This window comes from Gracilinanus agilis, chromosome 1 (genome assembly GCF_016433145.1).
Source record: "Gracilinanus agilis isolate LMUSP501 chromosome 1, AgileGrace, whole genome shotgun sequence".
Classification (NCBI taxonomy): Eukaryota; Metazoa; Chordata; class Mammalia; order Didelphimorphia; family Didelphidae; genus Gracilinanus; species Gracilinanus agilis.
The window spans coordinates 767,305,276-767,323,661 of NC_058130.1; the positions used below are offsets into that span (position 1 = coordinate 767,305,276).

Consider the following 18,386-nt stretch of genomic DNA (forward strand, 5'->3'; position numbering starts at 1 on the left):
CAACCTCGTCAATCAACTTTAGAGCAGAGAACAGGGAACTGGCCGATCCGACCAGCGCATTCCCCAAACACAGATGTGACTGTTACTGCCCACAAAAAGGGAAGGAAAGAGCATCCCCTCCCACTTAGTTCTGATGAAAGCTCAGCAGAGACCAGGGCCTCCGCTCTGATCATCTACACGGCAAGAAATTTCTCTTCAGTTCGGTAAGCCCTAGACATGGGCACAGAGGTAGTAGGGAGAGGCCGCATCAGAGGCCGCCTGAACTAGAGCTAAAACGGACCCTGTGGGTGAAAGAGCCATGGAAAAGCCCAATCCTGGAGATCTCGCGGAGTCTCCTCGGGCAACATGTAGAGAAAGGACAGAGCTGTTGGCATCGAGATTAAATCAAAGCCTTTATTAAACATTTGTCCTTTAAACAGCCTGCATTTAACCCCCCTCCCCCAACTCGCACTTGTTCATTGCTACGGCTATTTAAATACCATTTTAGTCTGATAGGAGCTTGCGCTACTGAGCCAGTCACAAACAGCAGAGCAGTGAAAAGCCAAACCCGACGACCCGCCTCCCCCGGCCCTGGGCGCAGGGCTGTGCAAAGGGCTGTTCCCAACGCTCAGCCCTGGAGCTTCGGCCCAGAATGGATGGTCCGGCCCTGCAGCCGCCCAAGCAGCTCCTGTGGGCCCAGGGCTGGTGGGGAGGCTCCTGGCTGTGCTCTGCCTTTCTGTCCCTAGAGGAGGTGAGAAGGGGAGGCCATTCTCAGTTGCGTGTGGGTCTGATTAAGGCTTTGGCTGTGGTCTGTTTAGATATTAAAATATTCTCTGGGAACCCTGTTTCCTATGCCCCCATCAGAATGAACATTTTCAAAAATGAAAACACTGAGAATCGATGCAGAGTTGAAGGGCTGGGGCCACACTCAGCTCGGCGGGGCCCCGGGCGTCACGTCAGAATGGTGTCATCGATCTGTTCCACGGAGTCGGCCTGGCTGGCCAGCTTCTTCAGGGACCTTCGGCAGCTCTCGCTGAGAAGCTCCAAGCTGGCCACGTCTAGGATCTTGGAAACAGACTAGGAGGAGGAAGCAGAGAAGAGCCACATCAGGAAGTTTGAACTCGAATGCGGGCCAGCTAGAGTTTCACAAAACCAGCAATCCAGCGGCAGCGGCCACCTCGGCACCGGAGCCCCTGGGTACGGGCAACGGGAAAAACCAGAGAAAACGGACAGGTCCGAATGTGGCCCAAAGTCAAAGGGGCTGCGGAGCTTCCACTCGGCTTACTGTCAGCAGCCCCCCGAGTCAGCCATTTCAAAAGTAAGGAAGGAGAACGAGGCTCAGGGGCTACTGGTGACTGCAGGGAAGACTCCCAGGCCCTGCCTAACGAAGCCATCCCGGGGGATGAGGTCTAGAAAAGGAGCTCCCCGACCCCGGGCTCTGCAGGCCCCCCCTACTCCTAACCTGAAGCACTTCATCGCTCTCCCTCATCTTGAGGAGGTTGACAATAGCCTGGTCGCTGTAGGCCCTCACGCTGGTGTTCTTGTCCTTAGTGTTATCTAAAAGAGCCTTCAGAATAGGTTTGATGATCTGAGGATCCAGGGAGGGCAGGTGGTCTTTATTGGCCCACCAGATCATCTTCTCAGCTACCAGCTTGATGTCACTGGATGGATTCTGCAGACACTGTGGAGGAAGGGGAAGGGATGATGGCGCGCAGAGCGGCAGTTAAACACCAGGGAGGGGACGTTTCCTACCTATCCAACTCAGCGACACTTGCCAAGGGGACAAGATTCCTTCTCAGAGCTGCTCTCCTCCCACCCCCCATTCTGTCAGGCTAACACCTCCGGGGAAAGGGGACCTCACAAGACTACCCGTAGTCTTGTCTCCAGGCTCACGGGGTCTCCCCCTCCGAGGCCATGGCAGTCTCTACTCTTGCCTCGATGACCCGGCAGGGGTAAGAATCCACGGGAGGCATTCCCATAGCCGGGGTGGGGAGGGGGGGCAGGGAACGGAAGGAAAGAGGAGCCCAAAAGTCATTCGGAAGCCCCGACATCCACTCACCTTGATAAAGAGGCTGGTGAGCCTGCCTGGCAGGTTTCCCCCTTCCGATTCGATGTGGTATTTCATGAGGAAGCCCATGCCCCGGATGCCACTCACTGCAATGGGGATCTGCAGACACACAGGACAAGCCAAAGGGCACAGAATGGGCTTTTCTGGGCCAAAAGTCCCTTCAACCATTCCCCTCCATGGGGAGCATCCCCAAGCAAGCTGTTCCCCTTGGCTTGGAAATGCCCTCAAAGCCCAAGAAGAACATGAGTATCAGCAGCGCTGAAGAGCTGGGAAACTGGCCCTGTCTCGTCCTGAATTCCAGGAAAATATGCAATGTCACGGCTAGGACTCTAACGCTCCCACCTTACAGATGGGGAAACTGAGCCCCAGGGAAGTGACAGAAATTGTCCAGTGAGGTATAGCACAAAGAAATTTAAGTCAGGCAAAACTTGGATTCAAATCCCACCCATGACAGTCACTAGCCAGGTGGCCCAAACCAGTCAATCATTTCTCTACCTGTCTGCTCTTCATCTACAAACCGGGGCTACCACCACCCAAGGCCCCCCGCCTTGAATGCTGCCATAAGGGTCACAAGCACACAGAAACGAGCGTCAAGGAGGGCGTGAACGTCAGCTGTCCCAGCTTGACTTGGGGTCGTCTCCCCATCTGGGACCAGCATTCCTCTGCCCACGCCTCGGGCCGCAGGGCTTTATGGCCTGGGGAGGGGCCGGCGATCTGCTCTGCTCACCCTGTCGGCGGTGGCGTTGCTGAGAATCATCTCCTGGACGCTGGGGCTGTACTTGGCGGTGCAGAGTCGGTCTGGAGCCACGTTCACAGCCACAGAAAGCGCCAGGCTTCGCCCGTGCCGCACCATCCAGTCAATCCCAGACACGTCCGCTGAAGGGGACAAGATTCAGTCAGTGCCCTCCACACACCGAGGAAGGAAAGGCCGGAGAGGCCACCCCGAAGGCGTCACTCCTTCCCCTGGGGAGCATCCTCGGCCGTGAACGAAGGGCTACAAAGCCCGATTCCAACCCTCCTTGCTTCTGAAGCCGGAGCCCCCAGGGGAGCCCAGCCCCACTGCCAAAGAATCCTGACAAGGAAGAAGGTGAGCCTAGGAAGAGGCCAAACTGGGAGGCCCAGGCCCACCTCGGCGCTCCGACATACCCAGCAGGTGCTGCTGGAGCACGGCGTTCAGCTCCTCCTCGGCCAGAAAGGCACACAGCTCCCCCAGGCAGCCGGCAGAGGCCATCCGAGTGGCATCCTGTGGGGATGGAGACGGGATGAGAGACCAAAGAGGGGGAGGGCGGGCCAAAGAGCATTCAGTAGGGATGGGGGAGACTCCTCCACACCCTCACACCAGGCACAATCAGAGGCTGAGCTTTTAATGGCCAGACAGGGGTGCAGCTAAAACATCCTGCCCTCTGCATTTCACTTAATTAGAGCAACTCTGGGGGGGAGCACTAATTATCTTCATAATAGCCAAGAATGCCTTTATTATAGAGAGCCTAGCCTCTCTTTGGTGGAAATCTGAAAGAATGGTAGTTATTATTTCAATTACCAAACAGCCCTCCAGGGCAGGGAGTGGGGAAAGGCAGGGCCGATGGACAGGTAAGAAAGAAAGAGTTCAGTGACCTGTCTAAGGTCACACATCCATGGAGAAAAGAACTGAACCATCAAGGCCAGGACAGCCATTCCCAGCAAACAAGGCCAAATTAAGGAAAGCAGGCAGAGGGCGGGCCTTCACCTCCAAGCAGACAAAGCAGAACAAGATAAACACCAGGATTCCTGTCGTATGCCATTTCCCTAAAACCAGGCACTTCAGTGACGGGCTACTTGCTGCCCTGCCAAGAGCACCCAAAGGGAGACCTTTAACGGGCCAGCTCCAACTGCATGGAGATGGCAGTAGGCAGGAGGGCGGGGGCGGGGACGACTATTTAAGCCACCGGCTTTATTTGGAATGAAAGGAGGGATGAGAACTGAGAAGGGCTGAATGCAGCCGAGCAGAGGCTGTGGAATCGTCTGACAAAACAGAGCCAAAATTAGGCCCCAGAACTGTGAATGCCAACAGCCCTGGGTGGGGGAGGGAGCCGCACACCCCCTGCCCAGCACTCACTGAATGAAAAGTGCCCTCGCCGGAGTCACGGGGCTTTTATTGGTTTGCATCTTTCGCTTTAACCCTTCTTCACTCTCTCAGGAAACAATTAAAGGATTCCCTCTATTGTAACGAGCTGGCATCCAGCCTCAGGGCTGTGCCCGTGCAGCGGCCTCTTAAGCCAACATTGCCATCCCCGGGGCAGGCAGGAGAGACAGAGGTAACACTGCCATGACCTTCAACCACTCAATGCACATTAGCCTCTGCAGTGTTCGGGCCCCCCACCAGGCAGCTCCTCGCCCAGCAGGAGGCACCAGCACACAACACGGCACGGTAGCACCAGACAGGTACAAGACCAAGGTGGTACGGGAAGGGCGCAGGGAAGTTCCTACTAAGGTGGGCGCTCTCTCTTGAACCTCTAAAAAACCCAGAGAAAACAACCAGCACCAGGGTGCGAGCCAGGCCAAGGAATGCCCCACGCAGGCCCGACTTCCACTAATTCAATCTATCCTCCCCGTGTGAGGGATGTTAGTCCATCCCTGAGAGCCACCCCTGCCTTCTGAGCCCAGCCGGAGGCTCCCTGGTGCCCCCACCAGCCACGTGTGACTCTCCCGTCCCAAACCCAAGGAGAGGACGTGGCCCTAAGAGAGACTGCACTTGGGGAAGCATCTGGCCAACAAAGCATGACTTCTGAAGCCGCCACAGGCCTTCGTGTAGCGATCGCCCCCCGAGATGTGCCCAGGTGTGAACGTCAACACCAAGCAAAGGCGCCATCTTTGAAGGTTGTCCCCCTCCTTGTACCCACTGCGGCAGGTGGACTGTGTATGTGCACGTGTGAGAGGGACAGAGAAAGAGTGAGCAGAGCGGAGGTGGGAAGAGATTCTTACAAAGGAAGCCCAGCACAGTGCTGCTCCAGATTCCTCTGCCCCAAGTGGAATAACTTCCATTCCCCAATGATACTCACTGAAAGAATGGAAAAGAAGACAAAGGAAGAGAATAGATTCCCTCCCAAACTGAATGTTAGGCCCTCGTGTGGCCAGGAGCCCCCGGGGCGTGGGGCGGCAGTACCTCGTCATGTCCCAGCATGCCCAGCAGGACTGTCATGAGGCTCTTCCTAATCACCGTGTCCACTTTGGCCCCCGCTCCTTGGGTCACAAACCGCAGGGCTTGCAGCATCGTGTCTCTACAAAACAACACACTCCACCTTAAAGCCTGCTCTCCCACGTCTGGGGCTCTCCCCACTCAACTGGATGTATCTTAGCCCTGGACTTGTTAAGCCACAAACTGGGGGGCTTCCCCATGACTGTGGAGTCACTCTTCCTGTTCGGTGAAGGTGACTCCAAAGAACCCCAATGGAGACGCTCTCTGAAGCTGCCATGTTAAACACGGACACACTGGACATCTGACCCTTCTGGGCAAACACATCTGACAAGGGAGGCTTCAGACAACCTCTGGAACTGCCTTTGGCTTGAGGGAGTGGCTACACCAGCTCAGGTCACTAACAAATGCCCTTTTCCTTACTTCTGTGACCTCCATGGAAAAGACTGAGCTCTGGGAAAGCACGGGGGCTGGTTAGGCAGTTGGGTTTAACTCTGGCACTTGGATGGAACAGCCAATGGTCAGTGCAAATAAATGAAACAATATTAAGTGTTTTCCCCGTTCAAGGAGGCCTTTCACTGCAGAAACTTCTGCGCCTCTTTTGCTCATTCTCCCTTCACTCCATATTCATTTTGGTGTTTGTCCCAGGAACCAACCGACTCCTGGGGAGGCCTCGCGCCTGCCTCTCTCCCATCTTACCTGATACCGGAGTCCTCGGTGGAGCGGATTCCATTCAGAAGCTCTGTGAAAAGCGGGTCCACCTTGATGTGGATGGCGATGAGCTTGCCCAAGGCATCGGCGGCCTTCAGGCGCACAGCTCGATTGGAGTCCTGGAGAGCTTTGGTGAAGGTTGTCTGCAGCTGAGGCAGGAATGGCTTCAGGGCAATCCCGACCTACAGAGGACAGATGGCACATGGCTCCAGCTAAGCCCAAGGCCAGGCAAGGAAAGGCCAGAAGCAGCAGCCGGGGCAAGGGTTCTTTTTCATCTAGAAGGTCATAGTTGGTTTTGTAACCCCCCAAAAATAGAGACATCAATGTTTTTAAAAATAAGAAAGCATCGAGAAACATGAAGGGGATTCAACCCATTTTTCTCCACCCATTTCTCTCTCAATTGGCTATGCTAGAACTGAGACGAGCAGTTACTGTACACACGGACTGATTTTGCCAGAGTCCACAAGCCCCAAAGACAACAGACCTGCCCCTACAGTGACCGAAGGCCTCGCCCCCACATTCCTTCTGGGCTGCTCGAAGGGCCAGAGCCGCCCTGGGGGAAATCTTGGGCTGGGGATTGTTTTCCCCACTGACCTTGGCCAGCAGCAGGCTCAGGGTCTCCAGCAGGGCCACCTTCACATTCCAGCTGAATCGGTCTCCCAGGATGCGAATCAGAGGGCCGGTGATGCTGACGACAGAGGGCTTCAGGGCATCGGCCGAGGTCAGTCTGATAACCAAGCCCAAGGCTCGGGCTGCTTCCTCTTTCTGTTCTGGGTTGCCGGTCAGGACTCCCTCCCGTAACACAGGGAGTATTGAGGTCACTCCCTAACAACAGGAACACACCTGAGTCAGGTTCCCCAAGCCACAAAGGCTTTCTGCCTAGGACGGGGTGCCCCTGGTGAGTGCTGGCTAGAGCACCCTGAAATAGGGCAGAGGGCCAGGTACGACTAAAAGAGGAGACGGTCCAGCCTCTCCGCAGGGCCACAGTCCTCACCCTGAGCCCTTCTGCCTCCTCTGTAAGATGGTGGTAACACTACCAACACTCCCCACCTTATGGGATTACTGTGAAGGCTTCATCCACACAAGCTACTGTTTGGAATCCTCCACATCTCTACGAGAGGCCAATGGACCACATGGGTTCAACAGAAGCCTCAGGCCTCGTCTGGTCCAACCAGGCTGGCAGGACAACCACCAGAGGCGCTGCGTCCAGCACTTGGCCCGTTAGGCTTACAAAGGAATTTCATGGGGTGACCATTTGGGTGAGAACCGCGAGGCCCTGGAGGCCTGGCTCCCTGGGCTCGCCTGGGGGCCTCCTCACAGCATCCCTGGGCAATGAGAGATGCACATCGCTCGCCTCTCCAAGCTGGGTCCTCCCAGCAGCCTAGCAGCAGGGGAGCTCTGACCCCGGGCACTCGGTCCTTTACCTTCTTAGGAATGCAGAATCCTGGCACATGCTCTCCCTTGGCCTCATTCCCTACCATCCGGATGTCTCTGTGCAGGTCCTCGATTAGTGCCAGCTGGTTCCCAGCATCCAACTTCTGCAGAAATCCAGGGGAAAGCAGAAATGGATGTCAGAATGCTAATTATCCCCCCATCAGAACTGCTCAAACGTTCACCAGGCATCGAGCTGCTGATTTAATTTACTTCATGTTCACAGCGCCTGGCGACTGGCCAACAAGGCAAAGTCTACATGGCCCGTGAATGAATGAGAACTGCAGGGACTGCTCCCGGGGTCACAAGAACATCTGATAGTGGGACTCGGGTCTCAGCACCAGCCCACCTTGGTGATGGCGTTCAAGGCATCCCAGCTCTCCTCCAGGACCACGCTATTGGAGTCGTTGAAAAGGCGAAGCAAGCCTGAGACCAGCCCACGCAGGTGCCCCGTGTAATCTGCCTTCGACTTGGAGCAGTAAATGTTGAGGATGATGGCTGCCGCCTGCCTCATGCCCACCTCAGGGCTGCGGGTGGCCTCCAGCAGGTCCTCGATGATGATCCGGTGGCCGGTATCATCATCCACTGACAAGATAACTGCCTGGCAGTTTGCCATCTCCTAAAGTCAGGGAGGAAACAGCAGTGACTACCATGTTCTCTAGACCAAAATAGACCTGCTGCCCCCGACCTTTGGCCATCCTGGACCCTTACCTGCTGCTCCTCGCTGGTGCCCAGCTTCTCCTTCAGGGCTGCCATGACGGCTGGCAGGATCACCCCAAGGTGACGGGTCAGAGCATCGCCCGCCACAGAGGAGAGGAAGGCCAGCACTCGGGTGTTGATAGGTGGAGATGTCAGCTGACAGGAAGGAGAAAAAGGATCAACTGCCTAATGGAAGGGACTCTTGCAGCACCCATCGAAGCCCACCAATGGCAGCCCTGGGGACATTCAATCCTTCCCCGCCACTAGGAGTCACCAGGAAGAAGAGCGAGGTCCCAGCCACCCCCAGTGTGATGGCACAGGGGCAGGGGAAGGGGGAAACGAGTTTTCACAGAACTCCCCCAGAAGACATACTTTGGGCACCAGGTAGGGCAGCACCACACGACTTTTGACAGCCATGACTTGCTTCAGGCCATCCAAGGCAAACTCTGACATCTCTTCATCATCCTAAGGAAAGAGGCAAAAGATGGCCTCCAGGAGTCCAGGCTGTGCCACATCCCCCTCACCCCCTTCCCCAGGAAGAGACAGACAGACAGACAGACAGACAGACACACACACACACAATGTGAGAAGTTTGTCTGGCCCAGCCCCTCAGGCCCAGCCAGCCAACTCACCAGCTGCTTGAGCAGGAACGGCAAAATGTCCTCCAGAGCCTGGTAGCCAATGGTGGAATGGAGCTGCTCGAAGGTTTTGGCTGCTGCCTCCCGGACCTCCTCCAGGGGGTCACATAAGGCCTTCCTGGCAGTGGGCACCAGGGATTCAGAGAAGAATAGCACCTGTCATGGGGTCAAGCACACAGGAGCCACGTCAGGGGAGACTCTGCAGCCCCAAAGGCCGAAGACAAGCCAAGAAGAAGGGGACAGAGGGTCTGCCCTGAATCTGTGAATGAGAGACACCTTCGCTAGAGGCAGCAGGCAGTAGTGGGAGGCTCAGGAGATGGGGACTTGGGTTCCAATCCAGACTTTCACACTTACAGTTGCTTATTCACAGGCAAGTAAGTCCCTGACCTTGTTAGAACCTAACTTGAGCTCACACTAAATTAAGTGCCTACTATGTGCCAGGCCCTAAACTAAGTGCTTTACACATATGATCTCATTTGATCCTCACAACCCTGGAAGGTAGGTGCTATTAGGATCCACATATGATAGGTGAGGAAACTGAGGCAGGCAGTGGCAAAGTGACTGGCCCAGAGTCACACAGCTAGGATGTGTCTGAGGCTGAATCTGAACTCAGTTCTTCCTAAGGCCAGGCCAGACATTTTGTGCCCTGTGGTGCCCCCTAGAGGCTCTGAAGATATTTCCTAATCTACAAAATGAAGGGCCATGAAGGACCACAGGACGTGCACCTCCCCACCCCCAGCATCTCCAGAGGGGCTCTGGCAAGCTGCCTGATCCAGAACGCCCCCAAGGACTCAGCCAGCCTCTTCTGGAGAGATTCCAGGACCCACTGACTGCCCAGAGTGGCCCTTGCATGGAGTCTGGCCCAGCCTTTCCCAGGGGACAGCCCTTACAGGCTTGAAGTCAGAAGAGCTCTCCCGGCCCAGCCCTACATCTTCTCTTTTCTGTGTTAAATATTCCCAGTTCTTTTAACCCTTTCCTCCTGTGGCATGTTTCTGAAGCCTCTCTGCATCCTAGCTGCCTGCCCACCTCAGGACCCCTCCACCTTAGCCACAGTGCTCATGAAACATGGTGCCCAGGCCTGAGCGCACACGCTAATCAAGAGGGAATAGAGTGTCTGTGAACCTACACTCCTTAGTTGCCAGACCACACAGTGACATACACCAAGTCCACTAAGGCCCCTGGATTGTTTTCAGATAAACTACTAAGTGCTCCCTAGGCATGCCTCTGGCTGGTCAGGAAGGAGAGATGCCGGGGATGCAGGGCCAAGCTGGCACACAATCAGGACCTTAAATAAGATCTATTATTCCTAACCCACCTCCCAGAAATGTTTTGAGGATCACGTTACCTCTGAAGGAAGGTCAGGAAGTTCTTTCAACTCTTTTGAAAATACCAGCCATCACCAGTGCAGCAAATAAGGTATTCGCGGCCACTCAGTGTTTATGCTCACAGTCATTCATGCCAAGGCTAATACACATGCACACACACAGAACACATCATACAACACATGTGCAACACACATGTGCACAACAGATCACCTAGAACACATGACACACCAACACCACTCACATGATGTGCACTTAACATGCACATCTCACATCTCACTCACACACAAACACACACAACACCCCCCCACACACATCCAACAAGGCCTGCCTGCTGCAGGGGCCACTCTTGCCAGTAATGTTCCCCGAGACCCCCCACAGGAAGGGGACTGCTACAAACTTAAACTGGAAGAAACCCGTGACTTCAATGGTGTGGGCAACTCCCAGGATGGGCCCATCTGTCACTGACAGATTGAGAGAGCCGCTGGGGGCACAGAGAAGCCAAGTAAACTGTCCAGGGTCACACAGTCAGCACCAACTGAGGAAGTCTGGACCCTTCCTGCCTCAAAGACTAGGCCACTCACTACTCAAAGAGAGGAGGCCTTGGTCCAAGAGTAGAAGCAGGAAACGGGAGGGATGAAGACAAGGACATCTGGGAGATGGCAGCTACTGGCATCTGAGATTCTGACCAGAAAGGCCAGAGCCAGCAGCCCTCGTCCCAGAGGCTCCATGAGTCAGGGTCAGAAGGAAGCCGCCCTTGGGCTGAGCCAGGGTTCGATAAGTCACCCTCAGGTGGAAGGGCGGACAAGAACACCCCTTAGGAGGCACGCACTCACCGCATCCCTGCTGGTGGACTTCATGATCTCACTGAGCCCCACACACACGCCCTGCCTCTCATCACTCTTCTCAGACCTCAGGCCTTCCTCGAGGATGGGGATGATCTCCGGCAGGATTTTCTCCCCGAGCTTCCGGACAAGGTCCCCCAATGTCCGTGCAGCAATCTATCAGTAGAAATCGGGCAAATCTTTCCACAAAGCCTTTAATGCATCCCAAAACCTCACACCTTCAAGTCTTCAGGGCACATATAAAATGATAATCAATGCCCAAAGGCCCCCTTAGATTCACCACAGCAAAACCAATATATACGTATGGGCACAAACTTTCATGTGATGCCCCAGCATGGGCCAATTCCCTCTGAGTCTAAATCCAGAGTTTTCTTAGCCTATCAATATTGTGCCTTGACTGAAGGGAAGCTGGGGGTGGAAAGAATGCTTTAGAGGAAAAAATCCTCTCAGCTGTATTCCTATAGACCATTTTCCAAACCCAAATGTGAACTTCCACTGCCCAGGGATGGAGGCAAAAAACCAGACCACTGAGAGACGGGCGTTGTCACCAAGGCAAAAGCCTGGCACAGCAAAAGCCCAGGCAGCATCCCCTTCCCAACTCCCTCCAGCACCAATTATCTTTCCTCTGAATAAGAAACAGGGCTAGGCTCCCTCTCTCCCCCATCCTCTTCTTTCTGTGAGACAGTATGGCTCACACAGAGACTAAGACCTCAGAGGTCAGCTAGTCCAACACCTTCATCCTACAGACAAGGAAACTCAGGCCTGAAGAGGGACTGGTCACGGCAGAGCCTGCATATGGACCCAGGGAAACTTACTGTCCTCTTATCTGCACAGGTGCTAGCCAGAAAACCCAGTAGGAGGCCAAAGAGGGTGGGCAGGATCTCTCGAAGGGTGCGGGGGGTGTTGGAGACCACAATCTTCCAGACGTGCAAGGATGCCTGTCGCACAACTAGCTGAGTGTCCGAGCGCCCCATATACAGCCCTGCCAGCACACGGTTCCGCCGTTCTACTCCCAGGGCACTGATGATCGCCTAAGGCCAACCAAGGGAAAGGAGAAGAAAAATTATGAATCAGGGAGCTGGCCATGCCCAGCTGGAGATCAGGGAACAAGGTTCCTTAGACTCCCCCTACAAACAACCCAAGAGATGTCACCTTGTTGGACTGGGCAGTGCCAAAGTTGTCATCTTCAGAGGCTGTTTCTGTGGTCATTTTACCAGTGACCCCTGAGATGTGGAACAGAAGATCTCCAAGGAGCTGTACAGAGCTGAACCTACAGAAAGGAGGGACAGCGGAATCACCAACAAGCAATAAGCCATCTCAATTCAAAGTAATGTTGACAGGAAGCAAGGCTAGCAAGAGGAACTGCCATCTATATGGTGCTTGGTGGTGTCCCCTCTGAGTACCACAACCACGAAGGAAGTGCTAGGATTAGCCCCAGATAATCAACCACTAACCAAGTATTACTAGGTGCCTACCAAGCGCCAAACTAACAATGGAGACACAAAGACAAAAATGAAACGGTGCCTGCCCTCAAGAGTTGACTCTAACGGGGGAGCACTTAAGGTCGAGACAAATGATCACCAGCATTAGGAAAACTCTGAAAAACACAAACCAGGTTGTGGTTTGGCTGTAATAGCAACGGGAGGGACCCCCGGCATTGGTGAAGACTCTGGCCCCAGAGCTAGGGAAGGTAATCTAGTGTGAGGAGGGGGAGGAGGTCTAGACTGCTGGACCAAATCTAAAGCCAACTCAACCAATTCCATCCCAAAACCCTGCGCTGGCCCAAGATAAGTCACCTTATCCTCCAGAGGTCATCAAAGAGGCCTTGTTCCAGCTGGGGCAGCAGCAATGCGATGGCCGTCTCTGCATACATCGAGATGATCCTCTGGCCTGCACGCAGGGCCGTGTCCCTCACAAACTCGTTCTCATCAGCAAGTGCCTGCAGAGAAACAGATATCAGCCGGATCTGGATCTCCCCAGCAAGAGGCCCCAAAGGCCTGGAACAGGGCATGGTCTGGGCCTTGCAAGTCCCGCCACACGGCCCTTCTACAAGCAAACGCCTACCTTGAGGATGCATGGAATGATGGGCCCCACATAAGGGGTAAACTTGTCTCCAAAGGTGATCGGCAGGTAGTTGAACATCATGATGTAGCCATCGCGGACGTGGGGGGCAATATCCACTTTGCTGGCTGTCGCGACGATTTCGGGCATCAGCTTCTCCAACTTCTCGACTCCCAGACCAGCCATGACCTCGGCCAACCCTGCAAAGCAAGGACTAATGTATGGCCTCTCTCCTCCCACATTAACATAAACAGAAAAGAATCCATCCATGAGGAGCCATTTTCCCAGCTAATAAGTAGTCAAGCACAACCAGGAACAGCCGCATCCAACACCGTTCTAAATCACTCAAAGTCAGCCACACAAATCAAAACAGCTTCGAGGTTTCCCTTCGCAGCCACAAAGATGACCAAAGATAGGAACAGTCAACGATGGAGGAACTAGAGAAGGCCGCACATTAGTGCATCAGTGGGAAAGCTATAAATAGGACCAACCACTCTGGAAGGAAATGTGAAATCAGGCTAAGAAAGGGGCTACAAGGCCCACCTCGTGAGGCCCAGAGTTCCCAGGGCGGAGCACATCTCCCAAGGCACCAAAGGCAAAAAGGAAAGCCCCACAGAAATCACAACTGCACAGCAGCACTTTTGGAAGCATCAATAGAAGGGATGGAACACATAAATTTCGGTGTATCAATGTAAATGGAATCTAAGGTGCGTGAATTCAGAGCACAGGTGAGGCAGGGAAGCAGGCAGAACCAGAAAAGCAATCCGCACCATGACTACAATACCCTGAATGGGGAAAGGATGAAGCTGGAAGAGATGGCACGATATGGCCATCTGGGCAGAACATCGCAAAGGCTGGTGTGTTCTGTGGGGGCCCAGCTTGTTTGTTTACCTGGACTACCCTTCACTGCGCTTTTAAAATTCTTGAAACAAGGGATGGCTCTCTGGGTTGGGGGAAGGGATACATATGCAAAGGCAAGCAAGGTATCTGTTTTTTACACACTCCTCATTCTGTGCTCACCTTGCGCGGCGCCCGAACGATCCACTGAGCTCTGCTCGTACGTCAGGGTCTCCATCAGCCAGGGCAGCAAGTCCTCAAAGCATGACTCACCCATGCCTTTCACCATGGCTCCTAAAGCCTTTGCAGACACCGTCCGAACCTACCCAAGAACCAAGAGATCTATTGGGGAAGATCAGAGGTTGCGCTTCTCCCACCAGAGTCACAAAAGTTGCTTCTCTCTCCGTTCCAACCACACTTGTTTCCTTAAATTAAAATCAAGTGCTTCCTGGGTGCTAGGAATGGTGCTAGGCATGGAGATATCAAGAAACACTGGCTAATTTAAGGCTCTTACCAACGTTCTCACTGAATTTGAGAGAATCTCTTTGTTCTGAAATAAGAAGTCCCAAAGACTTACCTCAGGCACAGGATCCAAGAGAGAGGCTTTCAACCCAGGGGTCACACTAGGCAGGTAAGGAGCCAAGTCCTAGAACACAAGATAAAGAAGGTTGCCAGTCCCTCAGCAGCCCTGTCAGCCTGTCCTTCTGCTCCCAGCAGGCCCAAGTATGACTGATCTTATCCCAAGGAAAGGGGTCTGCCCGGAAAAACTCCAGGACTATCAGAGCTGTGGGATAGGGGAGGGAAAGCATCCAGGAGTCACACTTCCACAATCCAGGGAAGCTACTTTCCAGGGGTCTTAGGACTTCTGGCCGAGAAATGTCTTTCCTTCATGCCAAACAAAAGGAGGTCAAGACTAGTCACTGCTATGGTCCTATCTTCCTGCTCTCTCACATTAAGGGGAATGTGCTAGACTGGATGGATAGGCTGGACTTGGAGTTAGATAAAACTGGGTTCGAATCTTTCCTTGAGCACTTCCAGCTTACGAGACTCCAGACAACTCTCCAGGCCTCAGTTTCCTCCTCTCAACAACTGGATCTGATGACCTCTAAAGTCCTTTCTAGGTCTAGATAAGGAGCTTTTCTGTGAGCTTTTCCCTGGCACCAAGAAGGAGCCTCTCAGGTGGCACTGGAATAGTCAATGACTCCTTTTTCCCAGAAGCTTCAAATCTCAGCAGGAAGGAAGGAGGGTGAGCAGAGTCGTGGGCACATGGGGTATCACAGTCTGCACAACTAGAAAACACTCTAGTCATGCTGGTTCCCCATGAAAAGTTATAAGCACGTTTATCTATCGCAAGGGAATGGAAAAACGCTCAGGTCTCTGCAAAAACTGCCTTGTTCTCAATCCTGAGGTGAGATAACTCCCAGAGTCTCTACTGGCCTACACGCTGAAAGGTTCCTAATCTCAGTTACTGCTTCCCTGTTCAACCTCCTCCTCCTCTTTTCCTGTCCCCTTTCAGCAAAAAAGATCTGATTTGTACATCAAAACTTTACCAGGAACTGGCTCTCCATCTTGTAAGTCTAACATCCTCAGACCATTGCCTGCTTTGCCCCGCCTGCTCCCAGAGTGAGTCCTCACCTTCTGGTCTGTCAGAGAGTACATGTTGCCAATGATCTGAGCCGCCATCTTGCGGGTGTCAGTGGATCGATCCTGAAAGGCCCTTTGGACGATGGGCATGATGAGAGCCAAGGACGGGGCATCGATGAAATGGACAAATTTGGTATCTAGCAGGGTCTGCAGGCATTGCTGAGTCTTCCTAGAGGGATCCGTCAAGGCATCCAGAAGGACTGGTGCAATAGCTATAAATTCAGGAAGAGAATGAGCCCTTGGTGTAAGAGTCAATAAAAGGTGCCCAGTTCTCTGGGCTCCACAGACTCTGAAGTAGCTCTAAGGACACAAGAACAAGAGGGGCCTTCAGGGAGCCCTTCCTAATGTGCCCCAAGCCCTCAGCTAAAGAAGCTGGCTTGTCCGTAGTTGAGGCTCTGCTGGTCCCAACACTGCTGACAAGGCAGGGACCAAGGAGAGATGGCACCTTCTGGTTCTGCTGTACTGAGACACTATGACCTCTTGGCCCAAGACTCCAGGTCAATTCCAAGAGGCAGTGAATGACCCGAGTCTACTACTGAGTCTCTCTGAATGAGCGGCTATGGCAGAACAGCTAATGCCACCCAAATGTGGATTTATAACAAAACTCCACACTGAGAAGCTCAAAGCCTTTGAACAGTGTAACTGGGACAACAGTAGGAAAGGAAAATGGGGTTGGGTGCCTTTGTATCACCTTCCCACTATCATATTTGAAACCTATTCATGAAATTCTATAGAGAAGGAGCAGCTTGGTGGCCTCAATCAGGCCTAGAAACAGGAGGTCCTGGTTCAAATCGGGCCTCAGACACTTCCTACCTGTGTGACCCTGGGCAAGTCATTTTACCTTCACTGCCTTGTCCTCACTGCTCTTCTGTGGGTGGGAAGAAAGAGAACCTGCCTGTGAGGGGACCTCTCCAGCCAGAATTGGTCACTAAGCCAAGGGAGCTGTGCTCACCTGTTGTTTTTTTGATATCAGGGAGGACAGGGGAGGAGGAGGTTATACAAAGAAAGAAGAGGATGAAAAATGAAAGTCATGCATAAGAAGAGTACCCTCTTCTATTTCTAGAAGGCTTTTTATCTGTAAACACATGGAAAATTCAATGAGGGACTAGCAGGAGCAATGAGGCTAGGAATCAGCTGAAATGAGTTCTAGTTGTTTTTTTTTAAACTCTTACATTCTTAGTAACAATTCTAAGACAGAAGGGAACTAATGGATAGACTTGAAGGTTCAAATGACTTGCCCAGGGTCACATAGCTAGGAACAGTCTAAAGTCAGATTTGAGTTTTCCCAACTCGAGGCCTGCTGCTCTAGCCACAATGCTACTACTAGCTGCTCCTGGGTTCTAGTTTCAACTCTGTAACTAACTAGCTGTGGGACCTTGGAGAAGTCCCTTCCCTGATCTGGGCCTCAGTTTTCTCCTCTGTCAAATGAGGAGAGCTGGACTAGAGATCTCTAATGTTCTAATAAGAACAAACAGATCTAGAAAACAAATCAGAATCATGATTAGAAAACCCAAGGGAAAAAATTACCCCGAGTCATTTTTAGAGCCCAGGTCAGCATAGGGAGATAGAGAGGCCTGTGGACCCCAAGGTTGGGGTCTGGCCAGGAATACGCTGCTAAGAACATTCCAGCCCAATGATCAGACCAAGAATAGGTACCAGATCCAGCCAAGAGGGGCCCAGGAACTGGCAGCTTTGTCAATCATTGCCCTTCTCTGGTTCACAGAGCCAGAGAGGATTAAAAAGGGGACCTACTCTGAAGGGTGATATTCCAGCACAAAGAATGATCACAGGCCCTACAAGTTCAGAGGCAAGTAGCAGCTGGGTGGCTGAGGCCCCAGAAGCCGAGCAGAGACTCATTTCCAACTTCCAGCCCAGCCTGAAGCCTGCACAATTCTGTCACTCTGAACCAGTGGGTCTTTCTTTCCATCTGGCTGAGAGTAACTGCATCCATTAGCAGTCTAAGAGATAGCCAAACAGGACAAGCCCACAGGTGAGTGGCTTAGACCCAGCTTGCAGAACAGTCCAGGGCAGCAGCAATCAGACTTCCTGAGTAAAACCACTTTGGGAGCACTAAAAGCTTGCAGGTACCAGCCTATGCTGATCTAGAGATTCCAGAGAAACACAATACCCGATATTCTAGGACAGCAGCAACAAAACAAGCTCATACATTCCCTCCAGAAGTACAAAAAGCCCAATGCTAACAAAGTCTAAGTTGGGAAGTAGGCACAATGAAAGAGCAAAAGACATAAACAACAAAAAAGAATCCCATCATAAAAAGTTAGTATGGTGATAGGAACATTGACGACACCAACCCAATAAAACAGAATGACTCCAAAGCATCTGCAAGTGATGCTTCAAAGGAAAACAATTTGGGCAAAATTTCAACTAAGATTTCTGGAGGAGGTAAAGCAAGTCTTTTAAAAAGAGGCAAAAATATTCTTATAAAGAAATGAGAGCAGTAGAAGGAAAAAAATGGGAAGTAACTAAGAGCGATGGAAGGAAGAATTGGAAAAGGAATTAACAGCTTGGCATAAGAAGTACAAAACCCTGCACACGTTACACATATCCTGAAAATCAGAATGCATCCAAAGAGAAGATAATGACTTCATAAGGCCCCGAAGAAGGAATATTAAAAACAAAGTCAAAAAAAAAGGAAAGATAATTTAGGAATCACTGGACAACCTGAAGCATGAGCAAGGAAAGAAGGCTCTTTTTTCATCATGCTTCAAGAACTCATTAAAGAAAAATGCCCAGATCTCTTAGAACCAGAGTACAATGTAGAAGTAGAATCCACTGGTTACCTCCTGAAAGAAACTCCCAAAATGAAAACCACCAAGGAACATTATAGTCGAAACCTAGAATTTCCAGGTCAAAGAAAAAAAATCTACAAGAAGAAAGAGTTCAAGCACCAAAGGGCCCCAGTCAGGTTCCTACTTATTAGGTGACACTAAAAGGAGCAGAAAGCTTAGACAGGATAAC

At 52.4% G+C, this 18,386-nt stretch overlaps 1 protein-coding gene across 1 annotated transcript in view; it reads right to left on the reverse strand.

The window, feature by feature from the left end:
* Positions 1–373: 373 nt before the first annotated feature.
* GCN1 (GCN1 activator of EIF2AK4) overlaps positions 374–18,386 on the reverse strand; it is a 71,228-nt gene continuing 53,215 nt past the window's right edge. Inside the window, exons 38-58 of the mRNA XM_044673828.1 lie at positions 15,399–15,619; positions 14,341–14,409; positions 13,947–14,085; positions 12,930–13,126; positions 12,662–12,804; positions 12,018–12,135; positions 11,681–11,896; positions 10,857–11,021; positions 8,693–8,854; positions 8,433–8,525; positions 8,073–8,216; positions 7,711–7,980; positions 7,355–7,468; positions 6,525–6,755; positions 5,919–6,112; positions 5,190–5,304; positions 3,194–3,290; positions 2,775–2,923; positions 2,039–2,146; positions 1,442–1,660; positions 374–1,056 (exon numbers count right to left, since the gene is read on the reverse strand). Of these exons, the coding sequence (XP_044529763.1) occupies positions 931–1,056; positions 1,442–1,660; positions 2,039–2,146; positions 2,775–2,923; positions 3,194–3,290; positions 5,190–5,304; positions 5,919–6,112; positions 6,525–6,755; positions 7,355–7,468; positions 7,711–7,980; positions 8,073–8,216; positions 8,433–8,525; positions 8,693–8,854; positions 10,857–11,021; positions 11,681–11,896; positions 12,018–12,135; positions 12,662–12,804; positions 12,930–13,126; positions 13,947–14,085; positions 14,341–14,409; positions 15,399–15,619 (3,290 nt within the window). The 3' untranslated portion in view covers positions 374–930. The remainder of the gene's footprint in view (positions 1,057–1,441; positions 1,661–2,038; positions 2,147–2,774; positions 2,924–3,193; positions 3,291–5,189; positions 5,305–5,918; positions 6,113–6,524; positions 6,756–7,354; positions 7,469–7,710; positions 7,981–8,072; positions 8,217–8,432; positions 8,526–8,692; positions 8,855–10,856; positions 11,022–11,680; positions 11,897–12,017; positions 12,136–12,661; positions 12,805–12,929; positions 13,127–13,946; positions 14,086–14,340; positions 14,410–15,398; positions 15,620–18,386) is intronic.